This window comes from Acanthochromis polyacanthus, chromosome 3 (assembly GCF_021347895.1).
Source record: "Acanthochromis polyacanthus isolate Apoly-LR-REF ecotype Palm Island chromosome 3, KAUST_Apoly_ChrSc, whole genome shotgun sequence".
NCBI classification, from domain to species: domain Eukaryota; kingdom Metazoa; phylum Chordata; class Actinopteri; family Pomacentridae; genus Acanthochromis; species Acanthochromis polyacanthus.
Genome location: NC_067115.1, coordinates 3,417,672 through 3,435,912, shown reverse-complemented (window position 1 = coordinate 3,435,912; position 18,241 = coordinate 3,417,672). Strand labels below are relative to the sequence as shown.

The window sequence follows — 18,241 nt, the reverse complement described above, 5'->3', positions numbered from 1 at the left end:
TATTTTTACTAAATGAAACGTCTTTTATTTTATTATCACAACAAATAATACATTTGTTAATACATTTTACTGAAACATGATATTGTTCATCTGTCTGCTCAGATCAAAGAATCATTCCTGATCACTATAAAAACACCACAACATGAACTTATCTCACTAAAACACTGTGTTTGCTCTAAGTGATAAATGTTATAATTATTTTGAGTTCCACAAGATTCCTTGACATATTTTTGAACCCAAAGGGCCAGCGTCTGCAGAGATTTTTGCTACTTTTCCATGCTGCTCCTGCTCTTCCACTTCAGCTCATGGGGCACACTGGGGAGTTGTTTTGGTAAACTCATTTATTTTGCAGAGAACTCACCTACAGAGCACTTTAAAAAATCAGTTACATAATATGCTGTACACAAAAGTTCTTTGCTGTTGAATTAACTGCCAAAGTGAGCGTGTTATTTTTTCTTTAAACTAGTTTTCTACAGGAGACAGAGCTTTCCAATCTTCTTCTTTCAACCCGAGGCGGTCTTTCTCTCTTCTTCTCTGGTCATTCAAGAATCTACAAGATGAATTACAAGTTAGACAGGCAGCACATGCAGGACATTCAAGGAATAAGAATTTCAGTTTCAGCATTAAGAACATTTTTTATTATTTTATTTAGCTTTTTTTTCTGACAGCTGCAAAGTGACTAATTTCTATCAACACCTCTGCACATTTACTAGCAGTGGGACACAATCAGCTCTGCAATTACTATGCTAATTTTAATAGGTAGGAGCTCGAAATAGCGTCCTTTTTTGGCTTTGTGTTGTTCAGCTGATAATATGTCTCCTACAGAGTATGGCGCCTTGAATCATTCTCTGTCCAATAACTGCTGCATTTTCCATCTCACTACATGATGAGTCTCCTCCCCCTGACAAGCCAGAAATCTGCCCTGAAGGCTTGGAAATAATCGCCCAAGTCCTGTGATCAGATTTTTTTTCTCTCTAAATTAATCAAATGTGACATTATTAAAATGACATTATAAGAACTGGTCTTTATTCTCTGTGTGTTATCAGAACTCACTCCATCTGTTTCACATTCTCTCTGTATTGTCTTGCACGGTGTCAGTTCATGTGAATCTTGGCCTTTTATTATCTGTTGGCTCACTTATATTTCATTTGTCATCCATATGAAACTACACGAGGAAGCGTGATTTTTTCTGAATGCCTTCAGAAAGAAAACTACCCCTCATCCCTCCTAAACCTGTGTTTGCATGAGTCTTACCACTTAGAGCAGGGAGCAGGGCTTCTTCTTGACCTTGGTGGGCTGAGGGCAGAGGACGGCCCGGATGGCCTCATCAAACACAGTCTTCAGGCCGCGCTGAGTCAAGGCAGAACACTCCAGGTACTTTACTGCATCTGTACATACAGACAAAGACACATATTTAGGAGAAGCAGAACTGAGGTACACAATTTGAGACTTTTACTCCACCAAGGAACGCAGTGGAGTTATGTGACAACGGCGTACGTTTGTCTTTGAATCTGTCTGTCTTTTCTTGTTGTATTAGTATCTGACTCTGAAACTTAATCTATGATGCTCTATATTATGTTCCTTTTTCCCAAGGATGGACAATTGTCATGTGGTGGAACGACTGTGGAATCAACAGTAGGAAAGCTGGACGACTAAAAAACAAACACACCATTCACTCAAAATGTATTCAAACCTAATTCTATCTGCAAATCAGCAACACCATGCCAGACTGTTATCAGCTGCTCCAGTAGTAGCAGAAAATTAAAATTTTGGAGGAAACAAGTGCAGTTGCAGAGAATGAAGCCTCTGCTACATGCATTTTAAACAGTTTAAAGTCAGATTTTTGTTGTTGTTGTGCAAAGAATTGCAGATGTGTGTTTATCTCTAAACCTGAAAACTTCTTTTGACCAGAGGTAAATAAATATATTTGCATTTGCACTCTGCACAGTTATAAATTTAATATTAACCTTGGTGTTATGACAATGTCTTAACTAAAAGTCTATGTGCTTGTTTTCAACATCTGGTCTAAAGGGAATTTCTCCATTGAACATTAATCACATTTTTTTGTCTACAACCGAGAAGACTGAGCATTTAAGCCCTGCTTTGTTTCACATTATTCCAGGTCAGAGAGGCAACAAATTTCCAAACAAGTGAGAGGAAACCATCAGTGCTACTGACCGATCTCCTTGGCCAGAGCCAGGCCCTGCGGATAGGTGATGGGTGCCAGCTTCTTTTCCTTCAGCTTCTCGATGGTGTCCTTCTCATCCCTCAGATCCAGCTTGGTGCCCACCAGGATGATGGGTGTGGAGGGGCAGTGGTGGCGAACCTCCGGGTACCACTGACAGAACACAGAGTAAAGGAAGACAAAAATGAGAACAGGGAAAGAGAAACACACAAGATGAAGGTGTTGGAAATTAAAAGCACAACAGGAGGTGAAGAGGAGGTCTGAAGTCAGGAAGCACTCGACACTGGATGAAAGGTTTCCTAACCTGCCATGAAATATGTGCTGCAGCTCCGAAAGAGAGAGAAGTGTATGATTGTCGCTGGAGTTTGGATGTAAGTTTGCCTTTTCAATCAAGCAATCCAAGTTTCACTCTCAGTCTGCATATAATCTATAAAAAATCATTTCCAGACCTGTCCTGGCTGCCTCTCACTCAGGTGTCCACTAGATTCCTACCTTTCCTGCTTTGCCTCTGATCTCTTTTCTGCCTCTCCCCTTCATACCTCCCCTTCCTTCCTACGCTTCATCCTCGTGCTCTCTCGCTCTGCCCTTTGCCTCTTTTATCCTCCATCCATTTTCCTCAGTGAGGAAATGAGAGATGATATCTGCAAAGGAATTAATTCAGTTAGAGCCCACAGCCTCTAGATTCTTGTAGGTTCAGACCGGCAAATCCAGCCTGCTTGGAAGATTGGTCACAAGCCCGCTGGTTGGCATTTGGGGATTATGGGTATTACCCGATGGATCTTACTGTGTCGTCTTTCTTTTGAGTGTCTACTCTGGTCAATCTATACTTTACTGTGTTATTATCCTTTTATTTGTTTGACATTTAGCTGCTTGGAAACTGCGCTGTCAATAATCTCTCACATCCACACACAAAACAAATGAGTTTCTGAAACTCATGCAGGAAGGAATGTGAAGGGAGAAATGGTTCCGTTTGAAGGCAGGCGTTTGGCAAAGTCAAGGCCCAGAATGCTGCTTGTTATGCTTGCTGCTTCTACCTCCAATCCTGCCAGCAGCCAGTCTTTCTATCTGCTTCAGTGTGAATGCAGGACTGGAAAAGAGCGGTGGAGCAGGAGCACAGATTCACCAGCTGTACATGACAGGCATCAAGCTTGGTTCAAATGCTCTGCTACCTCCACCCTGCCGGAACGTAAACTCAGCTAAAGCATTTCCTCGGATGATTCGGTCCTGGTTTCCAGACCTCTCTCATTGTCTGGGCCTCCACTTTGGCTCATCTTGGACACCTTTTGGATCTCCTCTGCATTTGCTCCCCTACCCTTCTTAACCCATCCTCAGACCGAGGTTTCCAGCTATTCCCAGATTTCAGTTCCAGGCTCTTGACGATGAGCTCCAGGTTTCTATTCAGCAACCTAAGCCCTAGCTCTAGCAGTCGTGCTATCAGCCCTGCTCCTCTCCAGCTTTTTCCCAGTGCCTTGCGTGTCATCTAATAAAACTGTTAACCGGGTCTTCTGCCTTAGTATCTGAAACTTGATTTTCACCAGAAAGGCTCTTTAATTGATTGTGCACACTTAATGCAAGCAGTGCCAATTAAAACATTCAACTTGCTTGTGCCTTCAATTGTGCCTGCTATTTTCTTTTTTAAATTTCCTTCCATATCCACAAATCCAGCAGGGGCTATCTGTGCAGTGCTTCTTCTGTCTCTTGTTACTATAGAGACTCATGTGAACAAAACAGAAGTAAACGGTACTAAAATGAAGAGAGCCTGCTGTTGTTGTTGCACTGCTTGCGTCATAATGCTGGAATATATGAATGCATGAAAGCACAAAAGCTGAAAGAGCAGTTAAAATGAGAGCGCTGTACATAAAAGGTTTTATCTCACAATAAAATTTGATTCTTTGTAATGTATTGAGACTGAAGGACAGAATAATTAAACCCATATGAGCATAAACAGAAAAATGAATGGATGGACGGCTGTTAATCTGAAGTTGAATTAAATAAACTAAAAGATAATTTAATTAAATGTTAAATAAATGGACTGAAAAGCACCTATTTGATTAATTATTTAGGAAATTTAGTAAGAAAAACTCCAACTTGTCTAATGTGAGGATTTGCTGCTTTTCTCCTTCACTTTGGAATTTGACCTACTGATTAGGCAAAATAATAATTATAATAATTTGAGGATTTCAGTTTGGGCTCTGAAAAACAATGATTATCATCATTTTGCAATTTTCTTACATTGAACCGACCACACCGTTACTGCTGTCAAAAATCAAGTAGAAGATGGACGTGAATTCAAGCATGCACAATTCAAATGCTTTTTTTCCATTTGGTGGACATCCTTGTTTGTGTCATTTTCTCCACTTTGGAACATATTTGTGCTCGTTGATTTCAGAAATGTGAAACTATAGAGTCACTCTGCATCATGTGCATTAGTAGCTGTATAGGTCATTCTGTGCTCATACTCTGTCAGGCATCTGTCAAATGAAAAAAAGAAAAGAAAACAAGAGCCTATCCTACCTATTAACTGCACTGTCATGCAATAATAATAAAAATGAATAAGCTGCTGTTCATTGCTTAGAATAATGTCTCACACAACTCTGGAGCGTCTCAGTGAAGGGAAGTTAATTAAAAATGAATGTGGCTGCCTGTGGTTGTGCAGACAGTGACCCGGGAGAAATTTCACCAAAGCGCCTTTGAGACGTTGACTGAGATTTCATTCTCAAAAGATAATTGAAATCGTGAATTCAAGGGGCCAACTTTATTGATTACTGATGGTGAAGGCTGTTAAATGCAAATAAGACTGCATAAACTGCCAGACAGGTGAGTTGCAATTTAATGTCTGTTCATTTTCACATAAAATATGTAGCGAAGACTTTGAAGTAAGTTGACTGAGAGACACAGAATTGAGTGAAATGCTCTGTATGTGTTTGCATGTTTGGCCCATTAAGCTGATTCTGTTTCAAAATGTAAGGTGATGGAAGAGATGACAGTTTCAGAGATTTTTGGAGGAAATTCCAATCATTGCTGCAGCAAAGCAAAAGGAATTCTGGCCAAAGACTGTGCAAACTTTGGGAACAGAGAGTGTTATGAGATCACTGGACTTCAGGCGGTAGTTGTTATGGCAGAGGTGTAGGAGGCTGGAGATATATTGAGTTGTCTTCCCAGATAGGGTCTGGTAGATGAGTAAAAGCCAGCGCTGTAGTCGCCTGGTGTAAAGGGAGGGCCAACTCACTGTTACAGACTTGGAAAGTTCACAGCCTGGCTCACAGATCAGGCTCAATCTGCTGCACCTCTGAGATTGAGCTCAGCTGTTTCCAATCAGCTGGGTGGGGATATAAGGAGGGATCTCCCAGCTGCTCAGATGGCTGTGGGTAGGTGACCTGGAAGGTTTGACACCATCAGTCAGCCTTCTTATGGAAACCTAAGTGTCTTTGTGTCATGTCAGTGCACAGAACCCAGCATTTCCTTTTTTTTTGTTTTTTGTTTTGGGGAAAGTTTTTCTTTTAAGGGGTTTTTGTTTGGTCTACCAGCTGGTAGACTTAGTGGGGGATAGTGGTATTCAACCACACACTGTCCTCTTTTAGACCACAGACCTCTGTTTTCTGTTTGTTTGTGCACTTTTTGTTAGTTTCACCTGTAAACAACCTTGGTTCATTTAGTTTGTCTGAGACAAGAGGGGGGTGAAACTTTTGTAAAGGTCACAATGGTGGGTGGAGATCATAACACTCATAAGAATGAGATGGACTCACAAATGGACAGATGGACAACCCACAAACATGTCTTCAGTCATGGCTGTGGCCAGCTCAGAAACATGATGAAAATAGAAAAAGAAAATCCACAGTTTGTTCAACCTAAAGTGATGGTGATGTGTGTTTCAGTCAGACTAAAGTAGATGGTGTTGAAGATCAGTGAAGACATTGAATCAATCTCATGCATGCACTCAATACAACAGAACACAATTCAACCAACCATACCTCCTGTCCTTGGTTATTTTTTCTTTATTTATTTCCCTGCATACAGATGTCTGATGTGGCAGCAATGCCATTAATTGCTTGTTTCTATTAAAATACAATAAAACAACTTTTGATATATATTAGAAATACTTAATTTAGTCACTTGGATGACACGTGTTTATTTTACTTAGGTGACCCTAAATAAAGCTGTGGGAGCAGGTAACAGATGAGACTCACCTTAGCTCTGACGTTCTCATAGGACGCTGGACTCACCAGCGAGAAACAGATTAGGAAAACATCCTATGATGGATAATGAGAAAAGAGAGAGCAGATTAGACGGCAGCTGTTACTACTTGGATCGGGGTTTACAGTAGAATCAGATGTAAAGTATTTTGGTGTCAGTTATTGTAATACACTACAGTTCAAATGTTTGGGCTCATTTAGAAATGTCCTCATTCTTAAAAGAAGCATTTTTTTCAGTGAAGATAACATAAAATGAATCAGAAATACAGTTTAGACATTTTTAATGTGGTAAATGACTATTTAATGGAATATCTCCATAGGGGTACAGAGGAACATTTCCAGCAACCATCACTCCTGTGTTCTAATGCTACATTGTGTTAGCTAACGGTGTTGAAAGGCTCATTGATGATTAGAAAACCCAATTATGTCGGCACATGAATAAAAGTGTGAATTTTCATGGAAAACATGAAATTGTCTGATTAACCCCAAATGTTTGGACGGCATTGCAGCAACTGGACATTAGCATTATGGGATGAGAAATAAGTCAGATTTGCTACCATGATAATGCATTACATTCAATTCCAATTTTCGAGTAAACTTCAAACTAAAAACTTCCTGGTCCTTTTATCTTACAGAAGAAGTCATCACATTGAACGTCACCGTCAGCATTTCAGAATCTTCCCTGCTGCAGTAATTTTGCCCTGGAGTGCAGTATTGAATGTGGGTTTGACAGCTGTAAATTAAACTCTGCTAGTTGCACAGCTGGGGACCATATAGATTTAGTCAGCTCTAATGATTTGTTTGTCTGTGTGTGTGATTGCACACCGTCTGTGGGTAGGACAGTGGGCGGAGCCTGTCATAATCTTCCTGTCCAGCTGTATCCCAGAGGCCCAGGTTGACTGGCTTGCTGTCCACCATCACATTAGCTGAGTAGTTGTCAAACCTGTGGGGAGCAGAGAAGGTTGGCGATCAATCAGTCTTTAATTTAACTGATTTTTTTTTTAAACAATCAGTTGATTTATCGGTGCCATAGACATGTCATCACACTGAGGTCATATGAGATGTCTGAGAGCATCACGAGAAAACATGAAAAGTCTAGTTGGTCAGGATGTGTAGAAGTAACTTTAGAAGGACAAGTAAAAACAATGTTGATCATAGCATTTTCCAGAAAACAAATAGAGCTTAATTAAATAAATAACCTGAACTGACTGTCTGTCTTTGTTTGCTGTGTAACGCAGAAGTAATGTGTATTTAGAGATGCAATGTTTAAGCAGCAGCGCCCCTGTGTGGACACATGGACACATTACAGTTTCATTCCTCAGCTTGTATGTTTTATTCTTTTGCCTGGATCTACTATAAGCTGCTTTTACCTTAAGAGCAATGGGTTCATGTCAGTGAATTAAATTCCAAGTAAGTTTATTAATGTCTTTGGGAAATTTTGATGCAAGCCAGTTTGTAAGTACAAAAACAGAGAAAAATATAAATACAATATTTACAAAAATCTCAATTTGACTATGTAAGAAGTCAATGAATCAGACTGTTCCTGCCTAGGCCGTCATACTGATGATGTTGGTGTTCCCTTGTGCATCTATTTTATCAACTCTCTGCTTCCCTGCCATGCATTGGCTCAGAGTCACATTACAGCTGGTGCAAAAGTGGAACAATTACAGGCTTTTAACTGAAAAGGGGCAAATCATATATTTTTCTTACTTTAAATATATTTTAAAATCTTATTTACCTATGAAAAGCACCTGGTATTTTTCAAGCTGTTATTCTGTTTTTATTACAGTATTACATCTATTGTTGGCTAGAAAATCTGCAGATCCTTTAAGTAAAAGCTCTGCACTGGAAGTTTAGAAAGTATAGCACTGCAGCTGCATGATACAAAAGCAAACAAACTGAATATGTTTTAATAAGTTACATTTTACTGTTGGTGAAAGTTGGAGGTGTGTTTTTTATTATTTTTAAAAAAAATTTCGTACAGGTCTGCAACTTTTGATTGTTTCCATGACGGATCAATCTGTTGGTCATTTTCTTGAATAACTTTCTTTATTTTTTTATTTGTAGCACCGAAAAAAATACTGAGAAATATAATTTAGAGCTCACCCAGTTATTTTGGGGTGTTTTTAAATGTCAAAACTACTTCCAATAAATAAAAATCTAAAGGAAAAGGAAAGGTAACAGACTATTTGAGAATCTGGAATGTGAGACACTGTTGCACAAAAAAAGAATTTAATTGATTTGCAGAATAGTTCCAATCAGCTGATCGACTTGTACATACTGCTGGGTAATTACATTTTAAAGGAAGCATTACAAAATATAGGCACTTTCTATGTTTGTTTATGAAAATCAAAATACCAAACTAAAACTGTCTAATGTGGTGAAGTAAACATCTCCTTCTGAAATGTAGCGGAGTGGAAATAAAACAGTCATGCATTTGAAACCTGTACTTAAGTGCAGTACTTGAATAAATGTACTTACTTCCATCTGTGTCATGGATAAGGGGGCAAAACAGCGTTATTTATTCAAGGAAAACAAACACCGTCTTTCCTTTTCTAGTGCACATTTGCTGCAACCAGCTGAGTTTCGAGCAGGCCGGCTTTTCAAAAGAAATGTTTTCCTAACCTGTAGGCTGCTGCCAGCCCAAACCTGCCTGTGTGAACGCCATCAGAGAGCTACAGCAGCACTGCAGCGTGTGTTTGTGTGTCTGTGTTACCGTGATAAAGACTTCTAGACTCTAACATTTGTCCGTGCGTCTTATTACATTCATGAGTGGTCATAAATACATGTGGATGTATGTTTTCTTTGATGTAGGCTCACACACATGGACAGAGACAGACAGAACGTGTGTGTGCTTGCATATAGGTGTGTGTGTGTGTCATACTCACACAGTAGGAATGTACTCCCCGGGGAAGGCATTGGTTGTGTAGCTGATGAGGAGACATGTTTTACCCACAGCCCTAAATCACACAAGTAAAAACACATACAGAGAGGCATTAGGAAAAAGACAATAACAGCGTTTCAGGCAATAAATTTTGAAGTGAGAGAAAGATTAAAGGTGGGTGGGGCTGTACAGCGAGCTAGAGTTGCGTCCATTCCATAATATGCACCACGGAGTTACCACAAAACAGCATATAGTGCAGTATTAAGATTAGACCAGACAGGATATTAATATACCGTTCCATCATGTGCTGACAGGGATGGTGCAGATGGAGCTGTGCATATTTTGTCTTTTTGAAAATATTATTTTCATCTTGTTAGTAGGGTCACATCCTACTTAGTGTGCGATAGAGAGCCAAATTATTCCTAACAGTATTGCTTTTATTGTCACTTTTTCTAATGAACTGGGATGAGCACAGACTAACTACAGAGTGAGCGTCTTGTGATGAAACTACGTGGCTGCATGCAGTCCTGCACGACCCAACAAGTATCAACTAGCCTGGTTCTTATTTTGTTCCAGATTTGCTGAGAGTGTTTCAACAACAACACATCACCTTAACTCAGCACTGCTACACCGAGCAGATAGCATTCTGGATAAATCTGACTGATCTACGAGGAGCTGCTTCGGTCTTATTGCAACTCCATCAAACAGAGGTTCTGTAGAGTGTTGTAGCTGTGGTTTTTCCTCTCAGGGTGACATTTAGATTCCCTTATATAAAGTAATAGTCTAATCTTCAGGCTGTTTGAATCTCTTTGTTTCACGGTGTTGCTTACTTAAAGGCTGCAATCAGGCAGGGCCAAGAAAATGTATATTCTGCCCAAAGTACAGGGAATTAATCACTGCGTCACCCACAATCAGTAATCATTACCTCACCACTGCTGACCTTTAAAGATCCCGTAGTTATTAGATACCATAGCATATTACTTGACCTTTTTTCTTCTATGTATTCTCCATTCTGCATATTCTCACTTTCCAATCTGAAGGTAGCAACTGATGTCCTTATGCATTAAATCTAACCAAACCAGGTCCAAACCGTCCTGCTGAAACAGATCTGATTGTGATAAGAGTATTCATAACTATGGATGGTTTGGTTTTAACTTCATCTTTGGTTGTTGCTGACATATGTTTGGTGAAGTCAAATGCAACACAAGCTATTCATGAAAAGTCAGAGTCAGTGATCTTAATGTAAGTTCCATCTATTCCCTTTGGTAAAGCATCTAACTGCATCTCTTATTAATCATCAGTAGGTGGACTTTGCTGGCTTTAATTACCATGTGCTCTTAGAGTCACGCTCTTTTTGTCATTGAAACAAACATTGTGATGTGTTGGTTAGATTCATAAAAGTCTAAAAGCTTCAGTCACCCACACAAGTCTTAGTGGAACTTAAAGGACCAGAGTGTGAGTGGATTTAACGGCATCAAGCGCTGTGGTTGCAGATTGCAGCCAACTGAATGTCATTCTCTGACTTCTCCCTCTCAAAGCACAGAATAAAGTACCGCGACTACAACTTCAAATGCCCTCTGTAGAGCCACTGTTTGGCTTGTCTGTTCTGGGCTACTGTAGAAACTTGGCATCACAACATGTAGGCCCAATATCTATTTGATTTTAGGGACTCATTCTAAGCTACAGTTCTTATTTGCAGGTGATTATAAACTAATGAAAGCAAAACTGTAAACATTAGAATCTATTTCTCCTGATAGATCCTCCTAAATATTACACACTGCTCCTTTAATTTCTAATGTGACGCCAAGTTTTTAGATGCAAACATTCATAAAAATATATCCACTCTATTCAAAAATCAAGTCTGGGAGGCTGACATGGGTTATTGTCTTTTATAGTGCACTATTTGAGAGCTTAACTGTAACCCCAGGAGGGGCTGCTTGGTGTTGGTCTACAGATGGACAAAACATGGAGTCTAAGAATGTCTTATAACGGCTACAGTGAAGGAAAACTTTTCTAAACAGCGCATATTTCCTGGGTGTCGGGGCATGTAGGATGTGCATGTAGTTCAGCTGTTAGACAAACATTCTTATTGATTCCAGCTCACATGACATGGGAATTAAAATACAAGGCACTGTTTCTGCAAGTTCAGATACACTGGAAGGCATTTTTTTTTTTTTAGAATAGAAGATAATATGTGAATGTGAACAGGGTGCAAGTTTCTGCACCTGATAGAGATGAGATGAGCTGAAACTTCCCCCCACTTTCTTTGGGTGTCAAATCAACCAAATCACAAACACACACACAAAAAAAATCCAACTAACCCTTTGTATTCAACATAGAGATGTTTTCTTTTTGATTTGCAAAGCTTCACAATCATGAGAAGAACATCTGCCACATGTCGATCATTGGAGGTTAATGGAATTTTGCTTGTGGTTCGTAATTGAAAATTCCACTTGCTACCACAAACTGGGCAGTTTTCATTACATTTGATAGACTTCTAATAATTACTACAATGTCTGTGAATCAATCTGGCAATTTTCTTACAAATTCAAATAACTGATAAAATAGAAACGTCCAAAGTCACTCGGCATCCAACAGTGTGTCTGAAAAGCTGTGTTAAAAGCATTTGCTCTAGCTGAAATAATAGCACAATCAAATCCTACACACTGAAAAGATTTAGGAATTAAAACGATAAAGGCTCATGAGTGCCTCTTGATTTAGGATTTGAGGATCTGCTTTGTAAGGGTAGATGGTGTTCAGACTTTCAGGCTGTATAAAAACGGAAAATTTTCCTCGGCACAACAGAAGCTTCAACTTTAAAGTTGAAGGATGCTTTGGTCAACCTGCCAAGCTAATTAGCAGATGAATGACAAATCATCCTTCTGAAGTGTGGGAGGACTGGCACTTTAAAATGCAGCCTAAACTAACTAACCTTTCTAAATTGGGCCAACTTTGTCAAAAAAAAAATAGTCAAATGATTATAAAATCTAAGTATTTTCTCCTTAAAAAGAAACAGAAAAGCACAAAGAACCACTGACAGACAGTTGTCGTCACATAAGTTAGCTTTTGTAAGAAGGCCAGCCTATGAACCAGATGACTCAAGTGTGGTGTGAGCAACAGAGATATCAGCTAACAAAGCATGAGAGAGACTATTCATATCTTTGCGAGGACCGGTTTGAGTTTTCAGCGCTGAGTTGGATGCGTTTTTCTCTGGTTGTCACCTATGTAAAAGGCCGTTGGAGGTTAAGGATTTGGTTTCACTGTAACAACATTGTTCAGGTAAACACAAAGGTTAGAGGAAGGCCTGTAGCGGTGGTTAAGGTTAGGACTGTGAGTAAAGGGTTGTAATGTGTAAGTGGAGGCTCTCATAAGTATAGAAACACAAATATGTGTGTGTGTGTGTGTGTGTGTGTGAGTCAAAAAGGAACTGATCTGTTTCAGAAGCATCAGTTAGAGCTGAAAACAGGAACCAGCCAAACTGAGCTATCAAGACCAAAAGAGACTTCAGACCTCGGATGTCTCTCCGTCTGTTGTTCCTAATCTGCTTTTCCATCAACTTTTCTGTCCCCTGCTGACACATCCTACATTATCCGGTTTTTGCTTGGCATACTCTTCAAAGAAATTCATTCTTGCTTTGTCTTTGTTTCTCTCTTTCTGCTCTTCATTTTTTTATTCTTTCACCTTTCTTTGCCTCCACTGTGTCTTTCTATCTTCTCTGCTTGTTTAACCTGTTAGGTGGAACCTCGTATCCATTACAACAACATACCTTCTGTCATTTCATCAGTGGTGGAAGAAATATTCAGACACTTTACTTGACTTATAGCACCAATAGACAGAAAGACCTGTAGCAAAAGTGCTACTTAAATTAAATAAAAGTAAATAAATATTAGCACTAAAATGAGATTTGTCTGACTGATGACATGATGAAGCATATCATAGAAGCAGCTGGTGTTACTTGATGTAGCTGTCAGAAGTGAAGCTTGTGTGACCTACTTTATTTATCACACAGGAAAGAAGAAAAAAACTGACTTCTGCAGTACAAATCTATTTTCAGTTTTAGTATTTAAACACTACCCAAAATCATCATGTGAGAAGTTTAGAGGGGGGGGGAAATCATAAATATGAGCCTGACTGCACCGTTTCTGGTAAAAAGCTAAAAATCCCTGGTTTGATCTATAGCAGTGTGGTGAATTTTAAAAGCTTTATCCACTGCAAGATGGTCATCTTAAGCATAACTAAAAACTGTCAAATGAATAGTAAAGCAGCAAGAATGATATAAAATGCAAGCAGGTAAAGATTTAACTAATGTAATATACTTGAGTAAATGTATTTAGTTATTTTTCATCACTGCTATCAGGATATTAGAAAAAGTGAAGCTGAGAAAAGTAAGTCACATTTCAAGAGGGAAATCTTGGACATTTTTTATTTGTGTGTGTGTGTGTGTTTAGTATTAAATCTTCAACTGTTTAACTTTTTCTGAGCTCTGTTTAGTGAAGTAAGCCATGCAATGACCCATGGAAGAGCATGGATTGTATATAAAAGAGAATGCAGAGAATGCCTTAAACCTGCTTTCTGTTGTGGCCAGCAGGGGGGCGACTCTTCTGGTGGCAAAAAGACATCTGATTCTACAGAGAAAATGACTCCACTTCAGCTTTGATTTGCTATACCAGTAAAAATTTTCCAAATGACTTTATGGTCCCAGTTGCTAGTTTTAAATCTTCATTACAGCGTTGTTCATTGTGTAAATGATACTCTCATTTAGAGTAGAATGGATAAGGAAGTAGGGTTTGCTTTAGGACCAGTCCACTTTCAGATACAGCTACTGTATATAAATAGTGTCCTGTAGTTCTCAGTTAGAACTATCTGCCAGATTTCAGAAGACCAAGATAATAAATGCCAAACTTGAGGCTTCAAAACAGTAATCGACAAAGAAACAAGTGTTGTCACGATATCTGTTTATCTTTAATATACAGTCTATGACCACAGTGCCTGAAACCGCAAATAACATTATTTGTTGACATGTTCAATATGAATTTTTAGCAGTACCTAAAAAAAAAGAAGTTTCATTGGTGTGATGCCATTGCAAATAACGTCTCTGAGGAGGGAACCTGTAGATGCTGCCTGTGGGAGAAACACAAATGTGCATGTGCAATGGATCACACACTATGGAAGCTAATGTTCTTGGGCCCATGCAATAGACAAGCCGTCATGTGAGAGGGCACCATGTTTGGTATACAGTGTCCAGTTCTCCTTAATACATCACAGCTTTATTTGTTCCATGGAGTCACCATTTCATTCAATAAAAGATGGATGGTAAAGTCCCTCAAAGATAACATTTAGGAAGGAACTTTGTTTGACAAGCTTCTCTTTATTCTGTGAAAGTGAAGTTAATATCGGTGGGGCAACACAGCTGCCGTTGCACCAAAAGCTACGGTTGCATCATCTGTTTTGGGTTGTCTAATTGCCTCAAAGATCGTGACTTGCAGCTTTCTCTGGGTCAGTGGCACAAAATGCATGTTAAAGCTCACCAGAACTGAGCTCTATGTGGAAAAACGTCTACAGAGTTCTACCATTCATCACAATTCTACTGAAATTATTTAATTTCGCTGTGAACTTTGGAGGTAGTTGTTCACTGAATTTAGCATTTTTGACACACTTCGTCCAAATCCAGTGCAACATATTTAATAACTTCTGAACTTTGGGTAGAATTTAAAACAAATCTCTGTGGGTTAATGTCTAGCCAGAGGGGGATGTTGTAAATGAAAACTGTAAATAAAGATGGCCAGCTGGTTCAGTATGTACGTAGACTCGCACCGCCAACTTCCCTACAACTAAGTGCCAACTTCCTCTTCTGTCTGTCCAGCCCAGTCGTCCTCTGGTAGATGCATTTCTTCTACCTCTGGCTGAGTCACATGTAGACAAATAAACACGTGTTCACAAATCCCACAAACACTGCAGCTGCTCTTCTTCTTCTTTCTTTTTTTTGTTGAAAAGGTGTTCAGAGCGTCCACCTGCTTGATGTTCACCTTCTGTGAAACTCAACAGGAGAAGCTGCTGCTACTTGCAGAACGGATGCACATGTTTTTGCACAATGGCACTATCGGTCCTGGTGGAGGTGATCCGAAAATGAAAAGTCCCTGAAGAAATTACTCATACCACCCTCAACTGACAGCTTCTTGGCTGCTGTAAGACCGATATACATCTTGCCATGACGCCGTTTGGACTGTCTGAAAAGCACATTTCAGTGACAGTTTTAATATCGTGTTGTTGTGTTGGCAGTCTTCGATTGGTCAGGTAATCATGGGTGTAAAGCTGGACCGAGCTCTAAATTCTCCTCATTCGTTTCTTTACATTCCTCACATTGCTCCTTTCAGTCAGTTAATTGTGTGTGTGTTTTTTTTTCCAAAATGAGAGAGCTGTAACAAAAAATTACCATGCAAAGGTTTGACATAATCACCTTAAGCCCTACCATTTTTTTAAATGTCAGACTGTTGCAGTTTGGGAACTGTATGGGCAGAATGAAGACAACTGCGGTGAAAACCAAGATGCAGAGCACTCCTGAACCTTATTCTATTCTATAGGGGCATGCTTTGGTGTAAAATTCATGCCAGTATGCTTATAAAAATAATTAAAGTTTGAGAACGACTGCAGTCTGAAGAATAAACAAATAATGAATAAATAAAGCCAGCAATAAATGTCTGTTCTTGGTTAACAGAAAACAATGGTTTCTCATGGTATAGTGCTATGTTTTGTTGGCCCAACCATCCACACCAACCATCCATCCATTCTCTATACACCACTTTATCCTCACTAGGGTCATGGGGGTGCTGGAGTCTATCCCAGCTGACTCGGGTGAAGGCAGGGGACACCCTGGACAGGTCACCAGTCTGTCACAGGGCTCCACACCAACCTCCTCCCTCAATTAAATTAGTGTCCCTCTATTGCTCCGGATTGACAGAACTCCCACTAACCACTAGCTTGCTTTTAATTAGCAAGCTTGCCTGCCTATTACAGCTGAAACCAGCAGTAAAAATCAGCATTTTTCCTTTCATAGACACTGTTTGATTTTAAATATAGGCACTAAAGTTAACAAAAATCATCCTAAAAGTACTGAGTGAAATCTTCACACACCTCCTTTTCAATCTACAATTTTAAATCACACACCAGAAAGTTCAAAACAAAAGAAAACACAGTTACAGTGCTACCTGCTAACTGTTTACTGATCACTTGGAGGTACAACTGTAGTGCTTCCGCTTTACAATTTCCTTCATGATGGCAGCCTTCTCTTTTGCCCCACCTTCAAGGATAAAGACGATGTAGAAGTTGGTTTAGCTGACACATTATTCTAACTTCTTGAATTAACACATTTTAGCCTTTACAAAAAACCTACCAGGTTTCTAAATGTCATGAAGTTTAAATAAATAGAGCTTTAGTGTTTCTTTTTTTCATTTTCTTGTCCCTTTTCCATTTTCTTTGTTTAATGAACAACTCTCTTTGCCATTTTTTTTTCTTTGATTTCCATCTACAGAGGGGAGCCTGTGCTCTGGGTTTGAAGGATTCAAGCATTTTCCTACATGTTGTGGCCTGTACCGCTCATCCAGCACCCTCACTGTCAAACACACGCCTAAGGATTTACATATAACACAGGACAGCCTCTACCTTAAGAAAAACGTTAAGAAATAATACAGAGCATGTTAGCTTTTTCAGGCAACACCACACCACAGAGCCACATCACTGCGGAAGTTGAAGAAACTGTTACTGGTTGCCATGCAAATACTTTGAAACTTCCATCAAAACGCCTTAAATTCAGAGCCGTAGGCCAAACATCACCATCATGCACCAGCTGAGCCAACACTCCATGATTCATCACTGACAGGCAGCTTCAGTTCTGCCATGTAAAGTAAAGTAAAATAATGGCCTACCCATCTCCCACGACCACACATTTGATCGCCTGCATCCTGTTCCGCTCAGCTTCGTCTGTGCTCTTCGCTCTGACAGAGACGGACTCAGAGAGGAAGGTTAAGAGATGAGCATGCAACTACAGGAAACTATTGCACACCTCCCTCCCTCCCCTCCCTGCCTCTGCTGTGTCTTTTTCTCTCGCAGTCTCTCTCTCTTCATTTTTTTGCACTCATCTCTTCTTCCTGTTTTTTGTTTGGGGCTTTTTTTTTCCTCTTCCAAATGACAGAACTGAAGCAAAAACTTAAGTGTGTGCAAATTACATCTTCCTCTCAAAAAAGTAATAAACAAAACTGTGTTAATGTTAATTATTTTGAAAAACGGAACTGTTGCAGTAAACTGAAATGATCATGGAGGGGAAGATGTTGGTGCAACAGCTTTATTTAAAACTTCCTCATTTGTTTGAGTGTACATTTGCAATCGTGCGTGCGTATACGGACGCAGAAACACACAAGCACACATCCATGTTTGGAATGCAGCTTGAATTTATTACTTTGATTTAAATCCTTATTAATAAACCACAGTGATGCACACACACAGTATGTCGCTGTTGCATCACACAAATTTATCTTAATTTTCTGGAAACCTCACCCTAACCATAACTGCTACTTGTCTTAGCTTTAGATTAAGCTAAACTCAAATTAACTCGAAACTTAAACTTAGTCTTTACCCTAACATGTAGTAATTTATGATTTGGAGATTTATATTGTTTGCTTTACATTTTGTTCCTTTTTAATTTTTATCTGAAAAAATGGCAGATACTGTAGATAAATGGAAAATAAACCAAAAGAAAATTTTAACACATTTTCACACACACTATCATGCACCACCAGCACTTGTAACTTTCCATTCCAACCACTAGGTGACGCTTCAGTGTCATTTTTTTTTTGCCGTTTCTCGTTGCATCCACAGCTCTGAGCCTGTACAGCAGTGGAGCTGTTTAGACTCATCCACACTTTGATCTAATTTTAATCTATTTTTACCCTCTATTTAAAGGAAAGCATTTCATTTTAAGGGAAA

The 18,241-nt window shown here is 39.3% G+C and overlaps 1 protein-coding gene across 1 annotated transcript; it reads right to left on the bottom strand.

The window, feature by feature from the left end:
* rac2 (Rac family small GTPase 2) lies at window positions 1-17,321 on the bottom strand. The gene is made up of 7 exons (XM_051946114.1): window positions 17,185-17,321; window positions 9,267-9,338; window positions 7,204-7,321; window positions 6,373-6,435; window positions 2,179-2,338; window positions 1,255-1,388; window positions 1-550 (listed from the first exon to the last, which is right to left on the bottom strand). Exons 1-6 carry the CDS (start codon window positions 17,217-17,219, stop codon window positions 1,258-1,260), a joined length of 579 nt encoding a protein of 192 aa, XP_051802074.1. The 5' UTR covers window positions 17,220-17,321; the 3' UTR covers window positions 1-550; window positions 1,255-1,257.
* Window positions 17,322-18,241: the final 920 nt, after the last annotated feature.

Bases quoted from the DNA above. Each gene is read 5' to 3' on its own strand.
- rac2 (XM_051946114.1), bottom strand. From the start codon at position 17,219: ATGCAGGCGATCAAATGTGTGGTCGTGGGAGATGG. The intron at 9,339-17,184 runs GTAGGCCATTAT...TGTGTGATTTAG, and splicing joins TGTGTGGTCGTGGGAGATGG to GGCTGTGGGTAAAACATGTC. The intron at 7,322-9,266 runs GTGAGTATGACA...TGCTCCCCACAG, and splicing joins GGGGAGTACATTCCTACTGT to GTTTGACAACTACTCAGCTA.